This window comes from Nicotiana tomentosiformis, chromosome 4 (genome assembly GCF_000390325.3).
Source record: "Nicotiana tomentosiformis chromosome 4, ASM39032v3, whole genome shotgun sequence".
Classification (NCBI taxonomy): Eukaryota; Viridiplantae; Streptophyta; class Magnoliopsida; order Solanales; family Solanaceae; genus Nicotiana; species Nicotiana tomentosiformis.
In genome coordinates, this window is record NC_090815.1 from 109,972,191 (window position 1) to 109,986,727 (window position 14,537).

Sequence of the window (14,537 nt, forward strand, 5' to 3'; positions counted from 1 at the left end):
TTTAAGTAAAAATAATTTCGGGATAAAGCTTAGTATTACCTTGTTTCTTATTTGGTTACTAATCCTCGAATAAGTTATATTAAAATGAAAAATAATAGCGAGATAATTTGTACCTGCCATATAATGGAATAGTAAACCAGGATAAATTATCCCAAAATAAGCATTAAATTTAATAATTTCAAATTTAATACAACATACTAAATAATTAATAAAAAATAATTTTAATAATTAATCTTAATAAAACTAATCGCAACAGTTAATCTCAGTATATCTTCTCTTCAAACCAAAACACCTCCGAAGTAATAAAGCACAAAAAGTCTTTTTCTTTTATCCTTCCCTTTTCCTATCCCACATTGCCCACCCCCCAAGAACAACCTTACCCCCTTGTTTTTTACTCTTTACTTTTTATTTTTCTTTTAGGGAAGTTATTTTATTTTAAAATAAGCATAGAGGTTTCACATAGGACAGCAAATAAGCTTTTGTTACTGTCTGCCAAAATGGAGGGTCCTTAGTTTTCTTTCTCTCTTTCTCTCTCTTCTCTTTCTCTCTCTAAGCAAAACCTCACTACTCCACCATCATCATCTTCTTTCTTCTTCTTCTTCAGCTGCTACTGCTTTATCTTTCTTCCTTCTGTTTCTTCTTGGGTTTTTTCTTCAGAGATCAATTCAATAGCTTGGTTTACAGGTTAGAAGATTTTCAGTCCTTTTTTTATTTATTTTTTTAACTACTAATCTTGGTTTTTTCTTCTTGAAATTTTGACTTTCGCTTCCCTTTTCCTTTGCATGTTATCTATGTGCACTCTGTTTCATATGATTTTGTAGATCTGCTGCTGAAGCTTTAATTTTTATTTGGTGGGTTAAAATCAATTATATTTCCTGTTTGAGCTTCATATACTTGTTGTTAAGTAAAGGATTTTTTTTTTTCTGTTTCGTGATTTTCTTTTCTATTTTATGTTTTTCCTTTTTGTAATGGAGAATATTCTTTTGTCGTCTCTCTTATGTGGTTTTGCGTAGGATCTTTCTTTTTCTCTTTGGTGGTGATTTTCTGAAAGAAAGGGCTGCTTTAAGAGGAATTTTCTTTTTGCTGCTACTGTAATGTGATATTTGCTAAAGTTACCTCGCTAATTATTTATCCACAAAAAAAAAAAAAACATTTAAGTCCAGACATGTTTAAAGTACATTGTTCAACACCTACTGTACAAACCCATTTGAACACTTCATTTTTTTGGGGACGGGGGGGACGGGGGGTTGTGTTGTGTTGTACTGTTGTAAACTACTTCTATGTTTGTGAGCCGTCAATTGAGTCGTTGAACTTGATATTCTGTTTTGAAGAGAGTAAGGTAATAATTTTGTTTTCTTGAAATGGGCAGTGCAAAAGTATTGGAGTGTGATTTTGAATTGTGATGTCTCCACCACTCCTTGTGTTGTACTGTTGTAAACTACTTCTATGTCTGAGCCGTCAATTGAGTCGTTGAACTTGATATTCTGTTTTGAAGAGAGTAAGGTAATGATTTTGTTTTCTTGAAATGAGCAGTGCAAAAGTATTGGAGTGTGATTTTGAATTGTGATGTCTCCACCACTCCTTGATGTTAGGGAGGAGGAGGGCCAGAGTAATGTAACTCTACTGGCTTCTTCGGCCTCCTTAGGAAGTATATGCAAGAAAGGATCAGAACTTAAAGAGCGAAACTATATGGGGCTTTCTGATTGTTCGTCGGTGGACAGTTGTACAATTTCCACCTCATCAGAGGACAATAATGCCTGTGGATTAAATCTCAAGGCAACTGAGCTCAGGCTCGGGCTCCCTGGGTCCCTCTCTCCCGAAAGGGGCATAGAGACTTGCCCTTTGGCCTCGAACGAGAAGCTGCTTTTTCCCTTGCACCCTGCCAAAGATAGTGCTTTGGCTGTATCACAGAAAACAGTTGTTACTGGCAACAAACGAGGATTTTCAGATGCTATGGATGGATTCTCAGAGGTGAATAATTGAGTCATTACTAAGGATACTGATTTTCTGGTAAAGCTGTAACTGAAGTTACTAAATCTATTCTACAGGGAAAATTTATGCCGAATTCAGGTGTGAAAGCAGGCGATACTAAGGAGACCTCACGTGTTCAACCACCAAAAATGAAAGAGGCAACTAATCAGAATACAGTTCCAGAGAGGACTTCTGCTGTGAATGGGGCTTCAAACCGTGTAGGCAGCGGTGCCCCCGCTACCAAGTGAGTATTTCCTGTTAAGAGAACAAAGTGAGATATCTGGACTTGATTGTGGAAGTGTCTAATCTGTGATCTTTGCTTAATTTCAGGGCACAGGTTGTTGGTTGGCCACCCATTCGATCTTTCAGAAAGAATACATTAGCCTCTACCTCAAAGAACAATGAAGAGGTGGACGGAAAAGCTGGATCACCAGCTCTTTTCATTAAGGTCAGCATGGACGGCGCTCCTTATTTGAGGAAAGTGGACCTCAGAAACTATTCTGCATACCAGGAGCTCTCTTCTGCTCTCGAGAAGATGTTTAGCTGTTTTACTATTGGTAAGCTATTGTGAAGCCTTAACTAGTTCGATCTTTTAGTGATTGGCTTGATTGGCTCAAAACGTAAAATATTTATTTCCAAGATATATGCAATGTCCGAGTTACTGCTATTTCCCTGTTATGTCAGGTCAATATGGATCTCATGGAGCTCCTGGGAAGGAGATGTTAAGTGAGAGCAAATTGAAGGATTTGCTTCATGGATCTGAATATGTACTCACTTATGAGGATAAAGATGGTGACTGGATGCTTGTCGGTGATGTCCCTTGGGAGTAAGCTCTTGCTTGTTCATATATATATTTTTTGTAAGAAATGTTCCATATTGTGGATATCAACACTTTTTCCCAATACTTCCTGGTAGTCTGCATTTTCCTTTGGAAAAAAAGGAATTGAACACATGTAGTGTGTGAATGTAGTCTATACATGTCACTCAATGCAACTAATAAATGCAACACTGCTCCAGGTCTGGGAATGTATCTACTATTTAGACTATATGGATGTCATCTTAAGCAAGTTAGATAAGTCCTGTAACTGAAAGTCCAGCTGCTACTGCTGCAATAGTTCCTAATTTAGTGAGAAACCCCACCTTATAGCAGGGTTCAGGGAGAAGGCGGCCAAAGTTATAAATATTCATGAGTTTTTACTGGGAGCAAACCACGCAATTGAACCGTTTTGCACCTGGAACAAGGTCCCTCCACCACTTCAATTTGACCAATTAAGAATCTGTAAATAGATACTATGTGGTCAATTTTATCATCTCATGTTGTGTGTTTGCCTCTTTTTAGAAATTTGCGACTGTGAAGCTAGTTGACTGAGAATTATCTGCTATGCTTATATCGATAATTGTTGTCTTATTTCTAGCATGTATGATTTAACAAATTCTATTGTGATGTCGTGCAACATACTATTGACCTACTCGCCACTTTCAGAAAATCCAATTAATCATCAATATGTGACATTCATCCCTTGCTTCATACAAGTTCAATTATTAGTATTTCTGTTTTCTATAATTTACACTGTAACAGTTAAACAACATTCTAATCTTACAGTCAGGAAAAGAATAATCTTATGATGCAGAACATGATTCTGCAAGTTTTCCACAGCTTCATTTAGATTTGCCTCCATGGCCAACGTGTGACTGTAACTTTATTCAGTATGTATGAACAGAGATTTAGTCCTCTCTCGCTCTATCTCCTCTCTTGTTCTTTTTCAAGGTTAGGTATGTGAGTCTACTATAATAATGATTGACCCGAACAAATTGTTTTCTTGATTCTGTTGCCTCCTGAACCAAATAAAAGTACCAATAGTACTATTTGTAATGAATCTTTTTGAATGTAATTTCTGTTTGATAATTTGTATATTTGATAGTGGCGATGTTTTTTAATTCCTAATTGGCATATTGCAGGATGTTTATTGATACCTGTAAAAGGCTGAGAATCATGAAAGGTTCAGATGCCATTGGCCTGGGTGAGTATCACTTCTTATTGAACACACTATGTATTATTAGTCTACGTCATCCACACTATGAAAAACGTAAAGGAAATACCTTTTCCTCATTGATCTCTCCCCATTATGTTCTCAGGGTACATATCTCTAGTATTGTATTTTGCCACTTGGTGGTAAAGTAGAAATATACAAACTGTGAAACAGAAATTTATCAGGTTTCAACATTTCAAGTTCTGTTTGATTATCCACGAACCTTGTTGAAGTAATATGTTTTCAAACAGAATTACCTAGGTTGTATGACATGTAAAAGATATTACAGAAGAAATAATTAGAGGTTATGGAATGCTTGTTTAGAGTTGTTCTCACCCCAGCTATCTCAAGAAAGTTGCTCGGAATTATAGGGCATTCTGCATTTCTGTTGTGAGATGGAGAATAAAGGGGAATGGTTAATTAACCCCCACAACCAAAAGGACAAAAGCAATAGGCTATTGTACATCTAAGGAGAGTGCATCGATAACATTATGAAGTGCAATTTGTTTCCTAGGCCTGTATTTAAGCTCCTATCAAATTTCCGCAAATGTTTACCCAGTTATCCATTTTCATAAGCTGATTCTTGTGCAGACTGATGATGATTAACTTGGTAGAAACTCGTTAATATGTGTTAATATGCAAGTCTAGTAAAGTTTTTGATACTGCTTGAATCTTTATAATAGCCAACTCCTGCATCTAAAGATTTGATTGACGTTTGCTTCCAGAAACATGATACATTGCCACTAACTTTTGTGCATTTATATGTGCAGCCCCAAGGGCTATGGAAAAATGCCGGAGCAGGAATTAGCCTATCTACTCATGATTAAAGCTATCCATCCATCAGTACTGGTATAAAAGGAAACGGAGAAAGGGTGAAGAGACTCATAAACTCGAATCCTTTTTAAAGCATTAACAATGGCTGGTTGTTGGTCCTGGACAGCACAGCATGGGTAGATGCTTTACCTAATTACCATTGGTGTTTCTCATATTTGAGTAATTAATGTCGTCTAAGCCCTTTATCTTGTCTATTAAAAAGACCCTTTGATATTGGAGTTTGTCTGCAAACTAATGTGTGGTGAACTGAGAGTTCTTCTAGAGGTAATTTAGTATGTTAAGTGTATTGCTTGTTTTAAGTGTGTACTCAAGACCAAGTTTGTGGTTATTTTGATCCGGTATGTGTGTGCACTCAAGTACTTGTTATTTCTCTGTATGAATAAATGTGTCCCTCTCACATTTCATCAGGTCCTAGTTTTCTGACTTCTCTAATCTCTAATCTCACCATTGCATCTATGTGGTCATTAATTGGCGATAAGCAGGATTATCATTAAACAGGTCATAAAAAGTAGAAAGTAACCTTTCACCCGAATCCTTGTTGATGTAGCTTTGAATTACTAGAAACAGTTTTGCAGGTATTGTATAGGGAGCACACGTCAAAATATATGGTTTGTTTAGAAAGGCCACTGCATTATTGTGTTTGTCTTGAAAGGCCATGTACCCTTCAACGTAACTCACAAGGCGTTAGTGTATGTAACATCACATTGTTTTGTATACCGATAGGAAAAAAAGAAGTCAACCGTTCTTTTGCCAATGTTAGAAATTTGAATTATGATATTCCATGATCTTTTATTTTTACTTCATTGTTCGCTCGGCCACATCCTTAGATGCTTGTATTTCCTTTATTTGAATGTGTTAGTCATAATAGCAATGGCTCTCCTTTGATAGGTAGGTTGCATTATTGAAACAGTATAATTATTATTAGTGAAATATGGGCCAAATTGTTTTGTCACCACTGAGGTGATGAGAGGTTTCTCCAACCAACTCAACTATACATGGCAGAATTTTATTTTAAGTTGGGTTTGGCTTTTCGTTGAAAATTGCATGGTTGGTAATAAGATCCGATTTCTTGGCAATTGAATACGTCCATGTAATAGTTTGACATAAAGGACAAGATTTGTGCTTGGGATAGTGGAAGTTCGTTCTACTTAATAGGTTGTGTAGCTCACATTTGCTCGTCTGACACTTGAAAGAAAGATTTGTTTCTTCACACACAGTTCTGAGGCTTTTTCCAATGCCAACAATTGAATCCGTACTATTAACTGTGCAGAAGATTGGGAGAATCCTGAAATAGTCGGGGATGTTATACCAATTACAACCTTTCAATTTCCCATACTTTAATATTATTTTTGCAGAACCTTACCATTAGTGCAAATATTGTTGAATTTAATATAGTTGATTTCAATTAGCTTGGGATTGTCGTAACTAATTAGCTGATAATAGTTTCGATTTCTTGCAAGTTTAGTTCGGGGCTTAAGGGTACCAATTATCGTTGATGTTGTAAATAGTTCAGATTGTGGTGTTGCGATTGTAAACATTTGAAATTACCTCACCATTATTGTCCAATTAGTTCTTGTTAATAAAAGAAAGGCAGGTTATTAACAAATGGAACTACTATACGTAATGGTATTTGGATAACAAGCAAGTCCAATGGGCTAAAATGTTTTATTAAATGGCATAGTTTTCAGCAATTGTGGAGGATAGAGTCTGAGTCAGATAATTGACAGATGAAGATACTGCATACAGAGGAAGGATATGGGTTTAGTAATAGACCCCCATTTTTTGATGTTGGGAAGTAACCCAACCACATTTCAGACTGTGGCAGTCTTTTTATTGGTGTTTTGTTAAAATTTTCTTTTTCAGCAGCGTTTTGAATGCTATCTAGAAGAATATGGTGGAGAATGTAGATTAGAGGCGCCGAATTAAAATGAACTCATAACTTTGGAGAGCATAAATTTTGTGTTTTAAACTTCATTAAAATTGTAATAAATGATAGGTCTGGATCCGTATCTAATTCTTGTTACACGCCTTATCTTCATTTGTGATATGAAAATTAGTTTCTCTTAAAGCAACTCTGATAGGTTAGTCTCACTATTTATCGAGGGAAAAAAGTAACCTATTCTTCATTTGCAATTACTACCAGAAAACCATTTTAAAAAGAGTAAAAAGGAAAGAAACCTCTCTTAAATAGATGAATATGTCAAGTGTCATAAAAATAAGCTAACCACTGCGCCCTATATATTAAACAACAGCTCTACGCCTTACTATATTTTTTAATGATATGGGAGTTACGAATATACTACTATCAATTCAGCAACATGCAATCTGTGATTAACAACAGTTTAGGGAAATTTTTTTTTTTACAATGAATTGGGTTAAACATCAATCTAATGCTCCATTTTAAAGGTAAATTACAGTTACCACTAATTCTCTTAGTTAGAAATAGAGAATCCAAGTTATTAGCATCAAGTGACTAAACACTAGTGTGTATAACTCAAAGAGGAAGTACTTTAACAACTTAATAAAACAGATTCAGTTCGATGTGTTTTTATTTATTGAAGGTGCGACAAATAATTATTTTTTGCAGTTGACTTTAATAATGATTCAATTTTATTCTTTTGTGGTGGTGATTGGTTGATAATTCCAACTAGAAACTATTAATAAGAGTGTTAGTTGGGCCAATCAGAAAACTTATTTGCTGTTATTAATCAACTCTTTAATAATTAGCTGCATAATGATTGGCCCAAATTAGCTATGTGAATAATCGCTTACCAAACCAATACTTGCAAAGCCCTGCAATAGTTATTATTTATTTTTGTCTTTTTCTTTAAAAAAAATCAACAACGGTGGACCCCATGAACTAGTGGAATAGGGAAATTAGAATATGAAATTTTAAATCCTAAAAAAAAAAAATAGAAAAAAAGGATCGAACCTCAATCTAGTTCTATGATGAAAGTATGTGTAAATGTAATTAGTTGCCTCTATTAGGCTTTTCTTTTTGAGTACTTACCGTTAATTAAAACTACAAGCTCATTTTGAGTTTCCTATGCGTGTTAAGAAAATTTATCGAGAATATCGGAGAACAAAGTAAAGGAAAGTTTGCACTTTTAGTCCCTTACATGTCAACAAATTCTTATTTTATTCTTGTGATATCTGGCTATGTATATTTTACTTTTAATAATTGAAATATGTAATTTTGGGATGCCTCTACTTATGAAATTTCACAAATTTAACGAATTATATATCATTACATCATTTGATTGAGAAGAAGAGAACATTTCCTAAAGTACTAAGGGACCAAAAGTACCATTATCCCCTAAAGTAATTTTTATGGTTCATGTAGTAATTGTTTGAGAAGAAGAGAAAACTTCGAATAAGAATTGACCACTTTAATTTCTTCATAAGAGTCCTTCTAACCCTTTTTCTATCCCTACTTTTCTCTTTACCCCATTAACTAAAAAGTGCTAGAAAATTAATTTTCAATACTTTGTTGGACATTCAAGAAACTTTGTATTACAAGTGCAAATTTCGGATTTTATTTCTTTATATATTTTTTTACAAGGGCAGGGATTCAACGTGTTTTTTCTTTCATTAGTATTTACGTGGAGAACAAAAAGAACTAGGTGTTCAATATAATTGCTTCATAGCTCTTTAGCATCTCCTTTTCCATAATTGGTTATGGCATTATTGTTGTTACTATTTTTATACTACCTATTAAATCTTTTAACCCCATATGTTTTGACAAGAAAAAATCTCCATTAGCTAAGTGAGTTTCATCTGTTACATGGATCTAATATTTGCGCATGTAGGACTCAACGCAAGAACGTGAAAAAGAAGAAGATCCAAGTTCATTGAATAAAAGGGATAAGACCTTAGCTTAAAATTCAATTTATCAAATAGCCAAAAATAAACGTGTACAAGTCCACCGAAAGTGTCAAAGTCTGGAAGTTAAAGTGTCCAAAAGTTTCCAAAAATAAATAGCAGACCATTATTTTTCTTTAAGAGAAGAAGACCATTCATGAATTATTCAATGAATATATATAATGGGATCTTAATATCTGAAAAATCTATCTTGTGTCTTGTTTTGAATTAATGAACATGTATCCTTATGATTGATTTTGCCCCTCAGCATTTGTACACTTTCTGAGGCTATCTTTTTCAAGATAGAAAAATAAATAAGCTTTCTACTTGAAGTCTTGAAAGATCTCAGTTTGTCAATATATATATTGAAATACTTCATTTTTTTGCTCATTTATTGCTTTGTCTGTAAGTAAAAAAAAAGGTGGGAAGATAAATAAGTAAATGGAAAGAATTAATGCTTAATCCTTATCTCTCTATTTCTGTTTCATTATTTTCTTTGTATTGTCATTGTTTGGGCAGAAATAAGAGAGTGAAGAAGGAAAGTGCTTTCTTCTTTCTCTAATTGACAAGCACAAGAGATAGGAAAAGGGAAATTTTCCTTTTCTTCCCTTACCTTTTTTAACTGTAATACAAAATCATGAGAAGGAAATTCTACTACCTTGTACCTTTTCTTTCCTTTATTTTCTTCTATAGTAGTGTCAATTCAAATTCTCTAAAACCAACAACAGCTATAGAACTGGTTCCCACTTAATATTTTACGCTATCAATACAATTAAATTGATTATGATAGGTTGTTACTTTAATTTATTATATTAGACGTGCTATGAAAGTTACTCTGATCACAGATAGTAGTGCTACTAATTTGGCGAAGGCAGAAAGTGGAGTCAAAATTTCAAGCATATCAGTTCAGGCGTCGAATCCTTTTAAGTTACATGATTCTAAATTAAAAATTTGTACGTATTCATTAAACTTTCTAAAATAAATACATAATTTTAATCAAAATTATTGGATTCGACGGAACTCATAGTCGACACTCTAGCTGTGGCCCTAGGCAGAAGGTGGTCATGTGAGTTAGCAACTCAATATTAAAATTAACGAAACCTTACCAAATCATTAATGTAAAAGTTATCTGTAAAAAAAATAAGATCAACTTCATTTAAAGCTCTGTTCCTTCTTTATGATGAGAAAGGGTGAGATGCAAAGAACTGTTGCAGGAACATGCACAATCCTTTCTCTTTATTAAATTCATCTTTATACTTATATTTAAATAAAATAATAAAAAATAAGAACAAAACCAGTCGATATTTATAACGCTCATATGGAGCATAATATGGGCATTTGCTTACATGGACATGCATATATATTCCCTACACTAATTATAATACTAATTGATTAATCATGCTCATTTATTTAAAAAATCAAAATGAAAGGGTGGTTAAGGGATTCTTAATCAGCAGTTATCTGTTCATAGCATGTGCCCCAATAATAGTAGAGCATCTCAACCACAGTTGTTCTCTCTTCCACAGGGATTCATTTTAAACAGTTGTTCTCTCTTCCTCTTCTAGTTACTCCTCTTCTTAATTAGGTTATTGTTTCTAGCACCAATTTTTTTTTTTTGTACTCTATGTCTGAAATTCATTAACTCGATTAATGTAAGTTCATATTGAACATATATATTAAAAGAATGGAACGCTTGCTACGAAACAATTTTTCAATCTCAGAGTTTAAACTCGAGATTTTTGAGAACATGATTTTGACCGTCTCACAATCACCGTCAGTAATACTCTTTCAATGATGCGGGATGTTTCGTATACTGGACTGTCTTGACGCGATGTCCCAAAGATTCATCCTGCAATAAGATGCCTCGAGCCATAGGTTCATAAGTCAAATGCGTCTATCTATAACATTGATTTGCTCATTTATATTTAATGTACCTACTAAATGGAAGAACTACCTAGACTACAATTAATTGGTACATTACGAACTGCTGACAACAACATGTTTATACAATAATTAGCTAGGTTAATTAAAATTGGATGGCTGAATATCGATTTTTATTTTAATTATACAATGATGGGCTACACAAATATTTATTTGAATTTAGTTACCTACTACTTGACCGAATAGTACGATTGTGATAGTGAAAATAATGAAATGGCCATGCTATTGCCAGCTCTATATTAAGGGAAAGACACCTGTTATTGCAGAGTGGCTAAGACTTAAGACTAGAGTAAGAAGAATGTCTTCATATAATTGCTAATTAATTAACACTAAATCTCAGAATATCCAATTTATTGAAATAAGGCAGTAGTAAATTATAAGCAATCGTCCAATGTAATAAATCCTTGAAAAATAATTAACATATTTTAGACTAAATAAATATAGTGAAAAGTTAATAGTATCTTGAATAACATGTACTTGAAGATTTGATGATGGTGTTAGTCACATTTCCATATGCAACTTTCTGATTTAGATTGTACTTAAAAATTAAGATAATCTTAAACTAAGTTAGATCTCTTTTAATGGTCAGCTTCCTTACACCAAAAAAGGCTCTTCTAATTAATGATTATTTTACTAAAAACAAGATCCTTTTCATATGGGGTGTCCAAAAATGTCATGTGACATAGTGGTCATTTCTTAAGCTGCAAACTAATTAAAGCTATTATATATAAACTATAAGGAGATGCCTTTCAACAACATTTGGGCTCAATCTTTGGTTGAAGTATTAATGGAGATCATTTGAATCTATACAAGCAAACTATATTGAAATAGTGAAAAGTGCATTGGTTTTGTATAGAGTTGTGTGCTAATTCTTGTTGAAAGTATAAAGCATCTAATGAGCATAAGCTTGTTTTATGGAGTTTGGTCAGCTAACTGCTGCTGGTAACTTGCTAAATGTGAATCAAGACCCCATTTGATTGGCCGGGATGTAATTGATTAATTAAATTTTGCTTGGTTCAAACAATAAATAATTATTTTAGGAACAAGTCAAACTTGGAGATTTAAAAGAAAATAAGTTGTTTTCTTTTGGATATATTTTATTAGTAATAGTTGATACACCAGTAGTAGTAGTTAATGAGAATGTATTGGTGGAAAAAAGACATAACACGTGGACAAGCAGTAAGCTGACGGGGCATGACGTGTAGAGCATCGATATAGCGACAAGTGGCACTCTCAATTAGGTGAATTAAGAATGCAGGAAAGGCACGAGAGAAACACTCACGGGGCAACGTAGAGAAGAGAACCGGGCCTGACAGTTGTCAAGGAAGAAACATGAACGAAATGAATAAAGATTGGAAAGAAGGGAAGATACATGAACCAGATGTAAATAAAGAAGGAGAATCGGAGCAGTTACAAGGAATCTTTAGTCATAAATGTGCCAGTTACGGTTACCTACTGTAACGAGCAATCAATACAATTAATGTCATTAGTGGGCCCAAATTAAATGTGAGAGCCGTTATAATTATATGCTCCTATATAATGGCAGAAATCCCATTTGTAAGGGCAAGTAACGATTATTACTGAAATACATATCATTATTCTTTGCTTTACTCTTCAAGTTTTAAACCTTGATTTTGGGGAGTGATTGTTAGTTCATCTCTTATTTTTCTTTATCGATCGTTTCCATTCTTTGATCTATTTTTTCCTAAAATTGTTGGGAAAGTGAAGTAAATCTTGGTTATCAGTAACCCGCTTTCTTCTAAATATTGACTTTGACCGAAAAATCTATTTTTGGTTAAACAAATTGGTTCAATTACCGAGAATATAATAATATGTTCACTTTCCAATCTCTAACAATCAAATATGTCTATCGTTAACGACAACAATCAGGTAACCGACCAAAGGTGCTCTTCAACGGGATCTCCTCAACATTCACGTGGAAATTCGCCGATAAGGTGCCCTTCTCGTGCTGACGATCAACAGGGAAACGACCAAACTGTGGAGCAAGGCGCTCTAAAGCAATTGATTGCGGAGCACGTGAATAATGCGCTACAAGCTTTTGTTAGTGGATTACCTAATGTAGTGCAAACTCCTCCACCAGTTAACACAACAACTCTGGAGAACCCGCGTTCAGGGCTTGATAATTCTGGAAGTGGAGAAAATCCTAATGAATCCCATGAAGAAGGGTCATGTACTCCAAATAATTCCAATTTACAAAGTTTAGTACTAACTTTGCAGAAATAGTTGAAGGAGCAGAATGATCGTATAGAGCAGATTCGGGAGCTCAAAAAGTTGAGAAAAGGATGGGAGACATCTTTAAGGTTAAGCAGGGGAATACATAATTGCTCAGAGAATTCGTAGATAGATTCCTGCGGGAGAGGATGATGTTACCTTGAGTACCTGATAAGTGGACGGCTATGGCATTCGCGAGCAACTTGAACGAGAAAGGTTCAGAAGCCACGAGAAGGCTAAAAGAAAGTTTGCGAGAATTTCCAGCAACAACTTGGAACGATGTGTACAACAGGCACAGTACGAAGTTGCGGATAGAAGAAGATACGGTCGCACAGCCAAGGGCCGATGAAAGAGCACGATCGAGACGTGCAGAATCAGAAAAACGATCCGGTAAAAATAGGTACGAGCCGTACATGGGACATGCAGGGCGAGACTCTCGATCTAAACAGGAAAACACTTGATTCGACTCAAGACCAAGGAAAAAAGACACGAGTTCTTCATCTAGGTTCAGAAAGGAACGAGATGCCCAAGGCAATGATACCAATACACAAGCGAGGATAGGAGATTACATCTTTAATATCAGCACCTCCGAGTTAGTAGCTGTTCTAAGAGGTATGAGAGATAAGGTGCGGTGTCCTAAAGAAATGAGATCAGATCCAAGCAAAAGAAATTCAGATTTCTGGTGCGAGTTTCATAACGATCATGGCCATAGAACATCAGATTGTAGAATTCTGCAAGGAGAAGTCGAGCAACTGTTGAAGCAAGGTTATCTTATTGATTTGTTCAGTGAGAAAGGAAGACAATCATATATGAAGAATAAACAAGAGCCCCAAAAACCTCCATCACCACAAAGAACAGTCAACGTAATAACTGGGGGAGATGAGGTTAATGGAGTAACATATACAACTGCAAAAAAGATGTCAAAAATCATGGTTACTCACGGAAAGCAAGTTCTCCAGGTCTTGGATGGTGACAGTATAACATTCGATGATGAGGATGTAGACGACTTGATAATTTCTCACAACGATACATTGGTAATATCTTTACTTGTACATGACACTAACGTAAAACGAGTTTTGATTGATCGAGGTAGCTCAGAGAATATCATTTTACTGAGGGTGGTGTATGGTATACAAGCTAATGATAAGGTGATACCAAAGGCGCAGTCCTTATCCGGGTTTGATAATTCGAGCGTTATCACAAAATGGGAAGTAGTACTCACCACATTTGCAGAAGGAGTTGTCAAGGATACAAATTTTAATGTGGTAGATGCGGACATGGCCTATAATATAATTCGGGGAAGACCGTGGATTCACGATATAGATGTCGTCCCATCCACATTATATCAAGTTATCAAATCCGTGGAGATCAGCAATCTTCAAGAAGTATCAACTCAAGGGTGATTGCAAGCAAAATAACCAATGATGCAGACCCAAAATAGCAACTACAGAATTCGTTGAGGACGTTGCTACAAAGACCTCAATTGAAGACATACCGGGATAGACTGATAATGATTCGAGACCCGATGTTATTCAAGAGCCAGAAGAAAATGAAAATATTAAGACAACTACTGAAGAGCTCGAAGCTGTAACAACATTTGAACACTAGCCAGACAGAAAAGTTTACATCATAGCAAATTTAAGCCCAGAAATAAAAGGTAAGTTAATT

General features: G+C 34.9%; 2 protein-coding genes across 3 annotated transcripts; both read left to right on the top strand.

The window, feature by feature from the left end:
* The first annotated feature begins 459 nt into the window (after positions 1-459).
* On the top strand, positions 460-5,242 carry LOC104102683 (auxin-responsive protein IAA8-like). 2 transcript variants are annotated; one of them, XM_009610469.4, is made up of 7 exons: positions 460-684; positions 1,534-1,971; positions 2,049-2,215; positions 2,302-2,528; positions 2,656-2,797; positions 3,931-3,992; positions 4,772-5,242. In XM_009610469.4, exons 2-7 carry the CDS (start codon positions 1,567-1,569, stop codon positions 4,807-4,809), a joined length of 1,041 nt encoding a protein of 346 aa, XP_009608764.1. In that variant the 5' UTR covers positions 460-684; positions 1,534-1,566; the 3' UTR covers positions 4,810-5,242. The 2 variants fall into 2 exon arrangements, with proteins under 2 accessions (XP_009608764.1, XP_070056257.1); XM_070200156.1 differs by having other exon boundaries at positions 587-699; positions 1,550-1,971.
* Positions 5,243-13,513: 8,271 nt separating this feature from the next.
* Positions 13,514-14,272, top strand: LOC104102685 (uncharacterized). Its single transcript, XM_009610470.1, has one exon. It carries the CDS (start codon positions 13,514-13,516, stop codon positions 14,270-14,272), a length of 759 nt encoding a protein of 252 aa, XP_009608765.1.
* The last annotated feature ends 265 nt before the right edge of the window (positions 14,273-14,537 follow it).